Raw genomic sequence first — 16,255 nt, 5'->3', positions numbered from 1 at the left:
GGATTTGAGCTGGACGGCGTATCGGAGGGATTTGAGCTGGACGGCGTATCGGAGGGATTTGAGCTGGACGGCGTATCGGAGGGATTTGAGCTGGACGGCGTATCGGAGGGATTTGAGCTGGACGGCGTATCGGAGGGATTTGAGCTGGACGGCGTATCGGAGGGATTTGGGCTGGACGGCGTATCGGAGGGATTTGGGCTGGACGGCGTATCGGAGGGATTTGAGCTGGACGGCGTATCGGAGGGATTTGGGCTGGACGGCGTATCGGAGGGATTTGGGCTGGACGGCGTATCGGAGGGATTTGGGCTGGACGGCGTATCGGAGGGATTTGGGCTGGACGGCGTATCGGAGGGATTTGGGCTGGACGGCGTATCGGAGGGATTTGGGCTGGACGGCGTATCGGAGGGATTTGAGCTGGACGGCGTATCGGAGGGATTTGGGCTGGACGGCGTATCGGAGGGATTTGGGCTGGACGGCGTATCGGAGGGATTTGGGCTGGACGGCGTATCGGAGGGATTTGGGCTGGACGGCGTATCGGAGGGATTTGGGCTGGACGGCGTATCGGAGGGATTTGGGCTGGACGGCGTATCGGAGGGATTTGGGCTGGACGGCGTATCGGAGGGATTTGAGCTGGACGGCGTATCGGAGGGATTTGAGCTGGACGGCGTATCGGAGGGATTTGAGCTGGACGGCGTATCGGAGGGATTTGAGCTGGACGGCGTATCGGAGGGATTTGAGCTGGACGGCGTATCGGAGGGATTTGAGCTGGACGGCGTATCGGAGGGATTTGGGCTGGACGGCGTATCGGAGGGATTTGGGCTGGACGGCGTATCGGAGGGATTTGAGCTGGACGGCGTATCGGAGGGATTTGAGCTGGACGGCGTATCGGAGGGATTTGAGCTGGACGGCGTATCGGAGGGATTTGGGCTAGACGGCGTATCGGAGGGATTTGAGCTGGACGGCGTATCGGAGGGATTTGAGCTGGACGGCGTATCGGAGGGATTTGAGCTGGACGGCGTATCGGAGGGATTTGAGCTGGACGGCGTATCGGAGGGATTTGAGCTGGACGGCGTATCGGAGGGATTTGAGCTGGACGGCGTATCGGAGGGATTTGAGCTGGACGGCGTATCGGAGGGATTTGGGCTGGACGGCGTATCGGAGGGAGTTGGGCTGGACGGCGTATCGGAGGGAGTTGGGCTGGACGGCGTATCGGAGGGATTTGGGCTGGACGGTGTATCAGAGGGATTTGGGCTGGACGGCGTATCAGAGGGATTTGGGCTGGACGGTGTATCGAAGGGATTTGGGCTGGATGGTGTATCGAAGGGATTTGGGCTGGATGGTGTATCGAAGGGATTTGGGCTGGATGGTGTATCGAAGGGATTTGGGCTGCATGGTGTATCGAAGGGATTTGGGCTGCATGGTGTATCAGAGGGATTTGGGATGGATGGTGTATCAGAGGGATTTGGGATGGATGGTGTATCGAAGGGATTTGGGCTGGATGGTGTATCGAAGGGATTTGGGGGCATTTAACCAACTTTAACCTGAATGTTTTGATAGACCTGTACCTGCGGGGAGAGGCACAGTAAAATATTCAAAAATACAAAAATTGCACTTGTTAGACAAGTTAAGCTTCATACATCATGTATTACTACAGGGAATGGGATTGGTAAATGTGACAAAACCATCCCTATAATCTTTACTTTATTTGACTTTATGTCAAGAGACCACAGGCTTAGATGAGAACATCTTGATAATTCATCAGAAACGGATGAATGTAAGATGTCGAATAGATAAATGAAAGGACAGCTATGAACATGGCATCTTCAGAATGATTAAAATAGCTTTCAGAAATGCTTGGTGCATTTCTTTCTGAATGCTATTTTAAGCCTGGGAAATTCCTCAACATTGTGAAAGAATTGGTTACAGCTGTACAATGCGGAGCCACAAGGAATTCGGTGATGCTCAGAATAGGAAGCAGTGGCTAATTCATTTCTACTACATAACTAAAAGTGACTTGATCACAAATGTTAAGATATGCATAAGGAAAACAAAATAAGTCTGAGAATTTTCTGGGCTTCCCATTGAGTCACTGGACAAACAGAGCTTGAAAACTGCACCGAGAGCAGTTTGGCTGCTGGATTATGGCATGATTGTTACGAGCACTACAGGCCATGTGACTATCAGGCAGCCTATGAGGTCATGAGGCAGTCAGTTCTCAGCTCCCCGAGAAGACTGTCTCCACCACCTAGCAAGCTCCCTCTAAACACCATGGTAAATAGTCATTCCCCTCTGAAGCCATGAGGACTTTTTCCCAACAAGCCAAAGAAGACAAGACAGATTTTAGGCAATATGTTATTTATATTTTATACATATATATTTCAATTCAGAGAAAATTAGTATCTAACGATGATATGCTGTATTACATTCAGGTTTAAGCCCTTTAAAGACATTTTAAACGAGAATTTAAATGACAAGAAAAATCTAAATCTGAGAGAAGACAAAACGTCACCCGATAACAATCGAGAGAACTTCAATTCCATGAGACTTGAGTGGTTAACAGACCACACCAGATAAACAGGCAAAGAAAACAAACTCAAAACAGTATGGTATGCTCTCTCTCAGAAATCTCACATTGTTCCCTCAGTTCTGTGTTCAGACATCATTTTTGCTTAATGGGTGTACAATGTTAAATATCAGGTTGTGTTGGTCCCCCTAGCTCACTCTCATGAGGTGATATCATACAGGAAATCCAGTCCTGTCAGTCTACGGTCTCAGGGGCACTGTAGCTCTTGTTTACGACCTCTCTCTAGAGAAAGAGAGTAAAGTGCTGGTGTTTAATCCGGTCCATACATGAAGGTGAGACGAGCACAAGAGACCTGAAACAGCGGCATTTGTATAACTACATAGTATACTGTACAAAACAAACCCCAAACACTATACAAATATACAAAATCAACAGGATTAAAACAAAGTCATTTCAAAATATTCATTAAGTGAGGTGAAAGAAGAAAAACAAACGTGTTGATTAAGAAAACTACAGATTATGGTAGGATTTGAGTTAATATAGATGTGCCCAATATCTATAAGTAGGATCAACAGCAAAACTTGCTTAAGTGAGTATAATGCTAAACCTTCAATGGAGTGAGTGATGTAGTATTTTGAGCATCTGCTTCTTCAACAATACAACCTGATAATCAGAGACAACAGGGTAGGAGATTTGTCTCATGTCTTATTGCTTGCCAAAGAGATGGACTTTTATAGGGTTCTACAGTTACTTCTTAGAGAAGCGAAACATTTTTAAAAAGGAAAGAAATTATCCCTTTTGCCAGTTCTGTCACTCTGAAACACACACACACACACACTTCTCAGGATAAACGTTCCATATTACACTGAAAGACTGCAAATTAGTTCCAAGTCTATGCCACCTGTGAACCTGACTGCTTAAGTGTAAAAACAAGTTGCTTTAAAAAGGAGAGTAAGGATTCCCATGGAAACACAGGAAGATAAACTATGCCTAGACAAAGTGAATTAGATCTGTCTGGCCCAGAGTGTAAAACCTGAAATGGTTAGTGCATTTCACATTTGCTTCACAGCGTGAAAAAGTGATGGTGGTTGCGGGTAGGTCATTGTTGGTCCTCCAACAAGCCTTTCACATGTCAGCGTCAGCTGACACAGACTGTCCATACCTTATAGGGAAGCTCAGTTGGAAGAGTGACAGGGATGGTCTCGGTTCCTCGGAAAGAAGTCGATGGTAGACACTTCCTGTACGTTATGCAATGATATCCCGTTCTCTGTGGTCAGGCAAGTTCAGTTCAGCTTTATTTTCTGACAGGTCAGGATACCCTGGAACTTTGAGGGCAGGTTAGGAAGCAGTCACACTGAGGAGACCACAATAAGACAATGGGCTGATTTCCTGATCATCACAGGTCAAGTTTCTGCTCTCACAGCACTCTAGAGGCACTCAGTGGAAACTCCATCCAGAAACTTGCCAAATACTCTAGATGAACAAAACCCCATCTCCAACACTGGACAGTACTCTATAAAGCATAACAATATTTTTAGGTGCATGTTTTCTTCTATGATTTAGTAAAAAATATCTGAAGTAAAGCTTTCTAGCGCATCTACAGACACCGACACAATGATCACACAAACTTCTCCCTATGGCCATTATTCAGCTTAGGGTTATACCGACAGAACACAGCCTCAAAACAGAAGTTCCAGTACTAGGGTCTACTCTGATGCAATATCTCATTAAAACAGGCCTGCCCAGACAACTCACTTTCTCAGAAGGCACTGTGTGAAAATTAAGGTCTGTGTGAGGTACATTTTTGGGATGATTGACTATGTGCATTTCAAATACATGCTATTACAAGCTAAGCTGTGGAGAAAAACTCTTCAACTTCAAAACTGAAAGTTGGCCACCACTGTATGCTAAGACATACACACCTAGAGGAGCTTCACCATACAATCATAAAGCTATAGCCGATTTGTCATTAGCAAATAACTACAAAAGACAAATCAACAGACAACAGATCAGACTATTTACGTTTCTGGCTTTGATACTGTAATCATTTGAGAGGTTAGTTAAGGAGGGGTTATTTATGTTAGAAAATACTGAAGCGGTTACAAACCTAGAAAAAAAAGCACCTACAGGTATTTTACCTGAAATATTTAAAGGGGTAGGCAAGACTATGTAAAGTATGACTGAATGCTTATCACCTCTCCCCGCAGAAATATCAGCATTGAGGCATGTACACACACCTCTTAAGGTTCATTGGTAAAAAAAAACGGGAATTTTTTTATATAAGGGGAAATGAAATCAAGAATGTAATTGAAGAGAGGATGACATTAGCAGAGGAGCTACATTACTCCTTGCATCATTCGCTCCTGTAGTGAGGTCCACTGTTTAATGGAGAACAAAGAAGATGGACTGTGGAGCATGCCATACAGGAAGCAGACAATCTACAAATAGTCGGAGGGATATTTTTACCGAACTTACTACAATTCCCATCACGCATTTCACTATATTATCATTAAAAAAACATTTATTTCAGCTAGAAGAAAAAAAGAGAATGTTTCTTCAAAACACTGCTGTCCAATGAATTAATCTTCCTACGGTATTTTTAAGCTGTGGAGGGCAAAAAAAAAAAACGATAATTATTAGTGGAATATTGCTAATTGATTACTAAAAGGGGAAAATATGGAAGGCTGTCAGGAGGGCCTTCCTCAGTCACTGCTGTCCTCCTCATCTTCGTCGTCCGACACGTTGTTGAACTTTGACCCTGACCGGCTGTAGGAGTCCGAGCGTGGGCCTAAGCCCATCCCCCCTCCTGCGGAGGCCAGCTGCAGGTAACAGAACTCACACACACGCACCGGCTTGGATGACTGGCTGGGCAGCAGGAACTTCTTGTCAGAGCACGGGCCACAAACCACATAACCGCACTTGCGGCAGTGGTGGCGGCGGCTGAGGGGCGTGAACTTGATCTTCTGGCAGCGCATGCAGAGGGTGGCCTCTGAGTCTGGTATCCAGACGGCGGCGTGCTCGCCAGTCGGCGCCTTGCCGCTCTTCTCCAACAGGTCGCCCACGCACTTGCCGATGTGGCTCATCCACTCTGACTTCTCGGTAGCGGTGGCGGCGTAGACGGCGAAGGACTTGGTGGGTGTCTTGATGAGCCAGCCGTTCCGCAGGTCGCCCTCATCAGCCACCGTGTCGATGGTGACGCTCTCCAGCGGGATGATGTGCTGCTTGTTGTACTTCTTCTTCTGGATGACAATGTTGCCGTACACCAGGATGTCATTGAACAGGAAGAACTGGCGCGCCTTGGGCTTCTTGCGACACAGCTTGGTGAGCACACCCTCACCGATGAGTACGCGGCCCGGTATGACCAGTGGCTGGCCCGCTGCGCCGAAGCAGCCCTCGACTACCTGGATCCGCTTGGAGTTGGCCTCGCTGTTCGCCAGCCGGTCCACCATCTTAGCCTCGCCTGGAGCAAACAGAGAGAGCAGGGAGAGGGAGAAAACGATTGTGTTTTAATTTTTAGAAAATACCCCATTCAAACCTGCGATACAAAGATTGAAAGTGGGAAAAGTGTTATCCAGTTCATTGCATTATAAGAATATGAAAAACGATATAGGAAATATATGGCAGGCAACACAGACGTGTTTCAATAGAGAACTTCTAGCAAAATGTCTAGGCTAGGCCTCTCATTCAGTCAGCTGCTTTATTAACTTAAGACTCACTCAAAATGAGGATTTTTTTGTTGAACATCCTACTCCAAAATACATGAACATGTAATTATGTTATCTTCCTTTAAAACTCATCTGAAAATCAAGGACAGTTTCATTTTCTCTCTTAAAACTCAATGACATCACCAGACCATTCTATATTAACCCAAACAGTAATTTAACTAGCGTAACGTAACTCTTAGCTAACAATTATTACATACATCTATTAATAAGGTTGGCTAAAAGATAGTCAGAGGACGCAACATTGTATTTGTCCCATTATGGCAACTGTCAGAGCATGGGCAGTGCCATTGAGGCCATCTCCATTTTGAAGTAGTCAAATGTTCTTCCTCTACTACTTCTATGAGTTGGTAAACAAAGTGAAAGGGTGCATATTGCCACCTGAAGTGTGCTGTTTGAACAGGTATACATTTACTGCCACCTGCAGTAATGGAATGTTTTCACACAAGTATAATTCATTGGCTGATCCCTCCTGATGACCTGGATGGAATTATGTGGTCCTTCCTTTACTCATAGGATGTCCCACCCTGCTAACTACTTCAAAATGGTGAAAGTCCTCAATAGCGCTGCCCATGCTAAAACGGACCCTTGGGCACTAGAATCCTCTCTATGGGTTGGCTACACTTCCAGGATTACAAATTACCTTAGAGGTTCTCGGACGGGCTGATGAAAATCTGAGGAAGATATGCAACTTGTTGTAACTTGCCACTCTGATCTTAAAAGCGTATCTCGGCAGAAATATGTATTTTTTCAGTGGCGGCACCGCTGCTAAATGATTATAGGAGAAACACTGCTTCAAAGAACGATAAACACACACACACAAATCGAGACGCAAACACTTAGTAATAATAACTCCCATCGTCCCCAAAAATAGATCTGGACAATCATTTTAATGAATGTTGATAGCTGCAGAATAATGGTGTCTGTGACATTATATTCTAACAGGTTCTGACATACCAGTAGAAAAACCAAGCTGCTCCTATCTAACTTTCCTAATGATGACAATCTCCGTTACTCACTCGCCTCCTTAACCTCGCTCTCTGCCCAGAAGACACCATCTCTGTCTCCCTCAACCTAATTCCCTCGCTCTCTCTATCCTGAGGACACTCACATCTGCAACTTCACAGAACCAGAAAACCCCATTTGCCCAAGAACACTAAGGTAACCTGCCTAAATGACTACCGACCCGTAGCACTCATGTCTGTAGCCATGAAGTGCTTTGAAAGGCTGGTCATGGCTCACATCAACACCATTATCCCAGAAACCCTAGACCCACTCCAATTTGCATACCGCCTCAGATCCACAGATGATGCAATCGCTATTGCACTCCACACTGCCCTATCCCACCTGGACAAAAGGAACACCAACGTGAGAATACTAATCATTGTAGTGGAGCAGGTTGAGAGCTTCAAGTTCCTTAATGTCCACATTACCAACAAACTATCATCGTCCAAACACTCTAATTATTTTTATTTTTTATTTTTTGTTTATCTTTTTTACTTAACACATTTTTCTTAAAACTGCATTGTTGGTTAAGGGCTTGTAAGTAAGCATTTAACTCTAAGGTCTACACCTGTTGTATTCGGTGCATGTGACAAATACAATTTGATTTGATCCTGCAGCGCATACTCCTGATTCCTCTCTATCCCAAAAGGTAGAAGCTCCCCTCATCTCTCACACTCTTTGGAGTGAATCCAAAACAAGATAAGCAAACACAGAATTTTCTCTGCTTTGACCCAACTTCGAGCAAAGGCACTGAGTGGGAGCTTATAATTGTACATTCATATACACTGCCGTTCAAAAGATTGGGGTCACTTAGAAATGTCCTTGTTTTTTGGAACAAAAGCAAATTTTTTGTCCATTAAATAACATCAACTTAATCAGAAACACAGTGTAGACATTGTTAATGTTGTAAATGACTATTTTGTGGGTTCGATTACAGGCTCAAACTGGCCAGAAACAAAGTACTTTCTTCTGAAACTCGTCAGTCTATTCTAGTTTTTAGAAATGAAGGCTATTCCATGCGAGAAATTGCAAAGAAACTGAAGATCTCATACAACGCTGGGTACTACTTCCTTCAAAGAACAGCACAAACTGGCTCTAACCAGAATAGAAAGAGGAGTGGGAGGCCTCGGTGCACAACTGAGCAAGAATACAAGTACATTAGTGTCTAGTTTGAGAAACTGACGCCTCACAAGTCCTCAACTGGCAGCTTCATTAAATAGTACCCGCAAAACACCAGTCTCAACGTCAACAGGCGACCCTGGGATGCTTTTCTTTCAAAAACAAGGACATTTCTAAGTGTCCCCAAACTTTTGAACGGTATTTGTATGTCAAAGGTAATTGATGAGAAAGACGAAGGGCTGCGTTTGCCCTGTGGGCCTGGGGATGGTACCTTGCAAGAGGGACAGACTTCAGTTGTTTGAACTGGTGATGCACACATGCCTCTGATGCATACAATACTAAAGGCACATTATTTTTGATCACCACAATTTCAAATCAAGCATACAGATCGCATACACATAGCCTACTCAACTATGCCATCTCTTGATGTTGATACCAAGACAAATTCAAAACATAGGTAAACACACCTCTGGCAGATCTCTAATATGGAGTGGTTCCTAGCAACGCAATTTCACTCCAGGCCTGGTCCCACTGTTGCTGCTCTGGGATTGTGCTAATTAGCAGCAGAAGCTAAGACTAACATAAGCACTGGGGCGAGGCTACAGGCAGGGAGGGCACACGGGCTCACAATGATCTGTGCATTAGCCAACTAGCCCAGAGCGCTAACACTATTGACAACAGGTGATATGGAGCCATGGAGTATAGGGCCTTATGTGCCTCTGCCTGGGTGAGACATTGTTTAGAGACATATTAGCCCTGTTAGTGAGGCCTCACTGCCTACTGCCATGACGACAGGCTTCAGCTGCAGTCAAGAGGCAGATGAGATCTAGAGCCGGGCCTGAGAAAGAAAGAAAAGAAAGAGAAAAAAAGAGATGAAGGATTGTGTCAGGGAAATGAATCATAGGGAGTTAGGTTAAGAGAAAGATAAAAGGTTAAGAGGAAGATACAAGGCTGCTTGGTCTCTTCATTGGTACTTAATGCCCAATAGAAAGAGAGAAGGCCTAAAACTTTCAACATGTCTGATTACAACAGATGATCTTATCCCCCGTGCATCCCGCAAAGGCGGAGGTGTTGTTAACATTTACGATAGCAAATTTAAATTTACCAAAAATAAAATGACGTTTTCGTCTTTTGAGCTTCTAGTCATGAAATCTATACAGCCTACTCAATCACTTTTTATAGCTACTGTTTACAGGCCTCCTGGGCCATATACAGCGTTCCTCACTGAGTTCCCAGAATTCCTATCGGACCTTGTAGTCATAGCAGATAATATTCTAATTTTTGGTGATTTTAATATTCACATGGAAAAGTCCTCAGACCTACTCCAAAAGGCTTTCGGAGCCATCATCGACTCAGTTGGTTTTGTCCAACATGTCTCTGTACCTACTCACTGCTACAGTCATACTCTGGACCTAGTTTTGTCAAATGGAATAAATGTTGTAGATCTTATTGTTTTTCTTCACAATCCTTAACTATCGGACCACCATTTTATTACGTTTGCAATCGCAACAAATAATCTGCTCAGACCCCAACCAAGGAGCATCAAAAGTCGTGCTATAAATTCTCAGACAACACAAAGATTCCTTGATGCCCTTCCAGACTCCCTCTGCCTACCCAAGGACTTCAGAGGACAAAAATCAGTTAACCACCTAACTGATGAACTCAATTTAACCTTGCGCAATACCCTAGATGGAGTTGCACCCCTAAAAACTAAAAACATTTGTCATAAGAAACTAGCTCCCTGGTATACAGAAAATACCCGAGCTCTGAAGCAAGCTTCCAGAAAATTGGAACGGAAATGGCGCCACACCAAACTGGAAGTCTTCCGACTAGCTTGGAAAGACAGTACCGTGCAGTACCGAAGAGCCCTCACTGCTACTCGATCATCCTATTTTTCCAACTTAATTGAGGAAAATAAGAACCATCCGAAATTTCTTTTTGATACTGTCGCAAAGCTAACTAAAAAGCAGCATTCCCCAAGTGATGATGGCTTTCACTTCAGCAGTAATAAATTCATGAACTTCTTTGAGGAAAAGATCATGATCATTAGAAAGCAAATTATGGACTCCTCTTTAAATCTCCTTATTCCTCCAAAGCTCAGCTGTCCTGAGTCTGTACAACTCTGCCAGGACCTAGGATCAAGGGAGACACTAAAGTGTTTTCGTACTATATCTCTTGACACAATCATGAAAATAATCATGGCCTCTAAACCATCAAGCTGCATACTGGACCCTATTCCAACTAAACTACTGAAAGAGCTACTTCCTGTACTTGGCCCTCCTATGTTGAACATAATAAACGGCTCTCTATCCACCGGATGTGTACCAAACTCACTAAAAGTGGCAGTAATAAAACCTCTCTTGAAAAAGCCAAACCTTGACCCAGAAAATATAAAAAACTAAAAATCGGCCTATATCAAATCTTCCATTCCTCCCAAACATTTTAGAAAAAGCTATTGCGCAGCAACTCACTGCCTTCCTGAAGACAAACAATGTATATGAAATGCTTCAGTCTGGTTTTAGACCCCATCATAGCACTGAGACTGCACTTGTGAAGGTGGTAAATTACCTTTTAAATGGCGTCAGACCGAGGCTCTGCATCTGTCCTCGTGCTCCTAGACCTTAGTGCTGCCTTTGATACCATCGATCACCACATTCTTTTGGAGAGATTGGAAACCAAAATTGGTCTACACGGACAAGTTCTGGCCTGGTTTAGATCTTATCTGTCGGAAAGATATCAGTTTGTCTCTGTGAATGGTTTGTCCTCTGACAAATCAACTGTACATTTCGGTGTTCCTCAAACTATTGTTTTCACTATATATTTTACCTCTTGGGGATGTAATTCGAAAACATAATGTTAACTTTCACTGCTACGCGGATGACACACAGCTGTACATTTCAATGAAACATGGTGAAGCCCCAAAATTGCCCTCGCTAGAAGCCTGTGTTTCAGACATAAGGTAGTGGATGGCTGCAAACTTTCTACTTTTAAACTCAGACAAAACAGAGATGCTTGTTCTAGGTCCCAAGAAACAAAGAGATCTTCTGTTGAATCTGACAAACTTGATGGTTGTAAAGTCGTCTCAAATAAAACTATGAAGGACCTCGGCATTACTCTGGACCCTGATCTCTCTTTTGACGAACACATCAAGACTGTTTCAAGGACAGCTTTTTTCCATCTACGTAACATTGCAAAAATCAGAAACTTTCTGCCCAGAAATGATGCAGAAAAATGAATCCATGCTTTTGTTACTTCTAGGTTAGACTACTGCAATGCTCTACTTTCCGGCTACCCGGATGAAGCACTAAATAAACTTAAGTTAGGGCTAAATACGGCTGCTAGAATCCTGACTAGAAACAAACAATTTGATCATATTACTCCAGTGCTAGCCTCCCTACACTGGCTTCCTGGTAAGGCAAGGGCTGATTTCAAGGTTTTACTGCTAACCTACAAAGCCTTACATGGGCTTGCTCCTACCTATCTTTCCGATTTGGTCCTGCCGTACATACCTACACGTACGCTACAGTCACAAGACGCAGGCCTCCTAATTGTCCCTAGAATTTCTAAGCAAACAGCTGGAGGCAGGGCTTTCTCCTATAGATCTCCCTTTTTATGGAATGGTCTGCCTACCCATGTGAAAGACGCAGACTCGGTCTCAACTTTTAAGTCTTTACTTCAGTGGGTCATATGATTGAGTGTAGTCTGGCCCAGGAGTGTGAAGGTGAACGGAAAGGCTCTGGAGCAACGAACCGCCCTTGCTGTCTCTGCCTGACCGGTTCCCCTCTCTCCACTGGGATTCTCAGCCTCTAACCCTATTACAGGGGCTGAGTCACTGGCTTAGTGGTGCTCTTTCATGCCGTCCCTAGGATGGGTGCGTCACTTGAGTGGGTTGAGTCACTGACGTGATCTTCCTGTCTGGGTTGGCACCCCCCCCTTGGGTTGTGCCGTGGCGGAGATCTTTGTGGGCTATACTCGGCCTTGTCTCAGGATGGTAAATTGGTGGTTGAAGATATCCCTCTAGTGGTGTGGGGGCTGTGCTTTGGCAAAGTGGGTGGGGTTATATCCTTCCTGTTTGGCCCTGTTCGGGGGTATCATCGGATGGGGCCACAGTGTCTCCTGACCCCTCCTGTCTCAGCCAGTAGTTTATGTGTCGGGGGGCTAGGGTCAGTTTGTTATATCTGGAGTTCTTCTCCTGTCTTATCCGGTGTCCTGTGTGAATTAAAGTACGCTCTCTCTAATTCTCTCTTTCTCTTTCTCTCTCTCGGAGGACCTGAGCCTTAGGACCATGCCTCAGGACTACCTGGCATGATGACTCCTTGCTGTCCCCAGTCCACCTGACCATGCTGCTGCTCCAGTTTCAACTGTTCTGCCTGCGGCTATGGAAGCCTGACCTGTTCACTGGACGTGCTACCTGTCCCAAACCTGCTGTTTTCAACTCTCTAGAAACAGCAGGAGCAGTAGAGATACTCTGAATGATTGGCTACGAAAAGCCAACTGACATTTACTCCTGAGGTGCTGACTTGCTGCACCCTCGACAACTACTGTGATTATTATTATTTGACCATGCTGGTCATTTATGAACATTTGAACATCTTGGCCATGTTCTGTTATAATTTCCACCCGGCACAGCCAGAAGAGGACTGGCCACCCCTCATAGCCTGGTTCCTCTCTAGGTTTCTTCCTAGGTTTTGGCCTTTCTAGGGAGTTTTTCCTAGCCACCGTGCTTCTACACCTGCATTGCTTGCTGTTTGGGGTTTTAGGCTGGGTTTCTGTACAGCACTTTGAGATATCAGCTGATGTACGAAGGGCTATATAAATACATTTGATTTGATTTGATCTTGATCACGTTACACTGTCCAAAAAAAAATCAACTTTGCGGTGGTGAGGCTGCATTGCAGCATCGATTCAAACACCTACATGTAAATGGAAAAAGCATACGAGGGCGCTTTGACATTCAGCATTAAAGCGTGACGCTCTGCGCCCACCAGGTTAGGCGTGGTTGTTTTCATCTGAAGGGCCCAACATGTTGGGACAAAACCAACTGCCAATCCTGGTTGTGCCTGAACTACTGTGACTCACCTCTGCTTTGCAAAGTTAAACACAGAGTGGAGAGGGAGGCCTATGCAATTTCAGAGAAAAGTGCTTCAGAGTGAGGCTAAAGATTTTGCATTAACTTTATACAGTAAGAGGCCTAACATGTCTTAGGCCTATAGTACATGTACTGCTTCAGTGGATTCAATAGATTTAGTTCTGAAGATGCAGATTCCAGCTCTCATCCAAAATAACAGCATTATGACCTACAAGACATCAGTCTCACTTTCACGCCGCCTCCTCTTCAGTGTGACACGCAGTAAACAGATGGGGAAGACAGAAAAACATTCATGTCCTTTCAGCATAGCTCGGGTCATACACCACCTTCAGCACAACGGGTGAACCAGTGCACTGCCTGAAAGAGTAAGCACATACAGACTGAATTAACGTAGATATTTTAATACTACAGATGTACTGCTGCTGTCAAATAGGTAGGGTACACAGGGTCCACTACCTAGTAATCTCGGAAATCCATAACTAAAATACCACGAAATTGCATCAGATGCTCGATTAAGTTCTGGGGGCAGTCTAGCTAGAAAAGACACTAGAACGAGGAGGGGAAGCAGAGCTGTAGCTCCACCCCCTCTCCTTGCAGGTTACAGGCAAGTTTATGGGCCAAATGTCCCCAATCTCTGAAATGTTAAAGATGAGCACACCTGTAAAATCGTGATTTGTCCAAATGATCATTGACGAAAGAAAATACGCACTGGAACTAGGTAATTACTCGTTAGTCGTCGCATCAAACACGTGTGTATGTCCCCGAAAGATTTAGTACTGTTATAATGACAGATGAAAGACTTGATTTCAAGAGTTCTATCAAAACTCAAACAAAAATAACATAGCAAACAACTACCTAGCCAAAACACATACAGGATAACCACCCCCTCACACAAACCTGGACTCCGGTCAGACACCACGCAACAAGTAGCAACAACACTTGGGAGTGTTTAAGTTTGTCATTTGCTGATTGGTTGCTCTTGTGCCTCTTGACCCTGAGTGGACGTACAAGTTGGCAAATGGCCGAGGGTCACCAGGTTGAAGAATGTGCCAGGTAGCAGAGGGTAGCAAGGTGGTGAATACACCTCTATCCCAGCACCATGGGCTTCCCCATCACCAGCTGGTCCTTTCAAAACCTCATAAGCTTTCCCCTTCCATCAGCGACACCAGATCTTGGACAGGTTGGGAAAAAGGACAACCTTTTACAACGCACTCCTCATAGTTTTGGATGCTGGAGTAACAGGACTAAAGACTTAATTTTGAATGGCAGGGTTAGCTGACGCCAACACTTGTTGCTATAGCCTAACTCAGGTTACGGGAGAAGTAGGAGCTAAAGATAAACCCATGATTAATAGTTTATGAGTAGTGATGCACCGATATGACATTTTTGGCTGATACCGATATCCAATATTTTGCTTGCCAAAGAAAATTATACCAATATTAAAAATTACTGTGGCCTTTTAAGCATTCTAGTACAGTTAAAAAGTTAACATACACAAGCAGCGCCCTAAGGCACTGCATCTCAGTGCAAGAGGCGTTACTACAGTCCCTGGTTCGAATCCAGGCCGTATCACATCCGGCAGTGATTGGAAGTTCCATAGGGCGGCGCACAATTGGCCCAGCGTCGTCCGGGTTTGGCCGGGGTAGGCCGTCATTGTAAATTAGAATTTGTTCTTGACTGACTTGCCAAGTTAAATAAAGGTTATACACACACCAAAAATATATTTTGTTGGCATTTACGTATGTCCCCATTTCCAGTAAAACATCATCAAAACCTTATTTTTCACTTGCTTGCCCGGCTGTTTCGTTGTTCATTTGTTCAGTCTTTTCATTCTCAACCAGGATTTCTAAGGAAAGCCATTTGGGTCTTTGCGTGTCAAAAAATATAGTATTTAACACTATTTTATGTGTCAAAGAAGTTTGTTGACCAATCGGGGCCTGAATATGACTGCACGTCACATAATAATTTAACGTGTTCATTTTTTATTTTTTTTACATAGTTATTACACATTGATTACACTATCACTCGTATTTCATATGTCACAACGATTCATCGATACGTATGCTATGATGCTGGTAAAGTTGTATAGCGCACCTACAGTGCTGGTCATAAAAAAAAGCTAGCTAGCTCATGGATGCAAACAATGTTCTTCCCCAAAAATGACAATCTGTTTCAGTAGCTATAGTTAGCTAGCTAACTATATTGCTCTGTGTCATCTAAAAATAACCCTAATTTATAAAACAGTTCTTATTTGATTAAATGGTGGTCGGACCCATCTATGTGAAGCTAGCCACAATAAGGATTAGCCACAATAGCGGACTTCGTGGTTAGCCTTCAAAATAATAGTATAATTCTACTATTTGTATTCATTTCCATCACTGTCAATGACATACTTTAATTTTTAAGGCAAACTGCAAATTCCACTATTGTGCTTAATCCTTATTGTGGCTAGCTTCACAACACATAATCCGGTCCGGTCGAGCCTCACTAGCCAGATGAAGCTAGCTGGCTGCTTATAACGTTAACCCTGTTGCCCAAAGCTAAGTAGCTGGCTAGCTATTTATTTTCATGAACTGAAGAAGTTCAAAATCAATAAGCGAACAACAATACTTACTCACACGGATTCCTAAATCATTGCTAAGAATAATGAAAATGACTGCAGTTTCTACTGGTCGTTGTTTTCAGGTTGCGTTGTATTGGTGCTAGCTAGGTACCAAGCTAAAGTTACCTACCCCAGAAGTTGCGGTCAAACAAATAATGCTTTATTACCAACACGGTATTGTAAACACATCGTTC

At 44.1% G+C, this 16,255-nt stretch overlaps 1 protein-coding gene across 6 annotated transcripts in view; it reads right to left on the bottom strand.

Moving 5' to 3' along the window:
- Positions 1-2,338: 2,338 nt before the first annotated feature.
- The window catches only part of LOC129838076 (pleckstrin homology domain-containing family F member 2), a 30,113-nt gene continuing 16,196 nt past the window's right edge, over positions 2,339-16,255 (bottom strand). For 2 of the 6 annotated variants that reach the window (XM_055904768.1, XM_055904769.1), the window contains exons 2-3: positions 13,688-13,816; positions 2,339-5,984 (exon numbers count right to left, since the gene is read on the bottom strand). In XM_055904768.1, coding sequence (XP_055760743.1) covers positions 5,227-5,984; positions 13,688-13,778 — 849 coding nt within the window. In that variant the 5' untranslated portion in view covers positions 13,779-13,816 and the 3' untranslated portion in view covers positions 2,339-5,226. Of the gene's footprint in view, positions 5,985-13,671; positions 13,817-16,255 lie in introns of all 6 variants that reach the window. The other 4 variants (XM_055904772.1, XM_055904771.1, XR_008756822.1 and 1 more) reach the window with 3 other exon arrangements.

This window comes from Salvelinus fontinalis, chromosome 38, assembly GCF_029448725.1.
Source record: "Salvelinus fontinalis isolate EN_2023a chromosome 38, ASM2944872v1, whole genome shotgun sequence".
NCBI lineage: Eukaryota > Metazoa > Chordata > Actinopteri > Salmoniformes > Salmonidae > Salvelinus > Salvelinus fontinalis.
The sequence above is the reverse complement of the archived record's forward strand: the minus strand, read 5'-3'. Positions and strand labels throughout refer to the sequence as shown.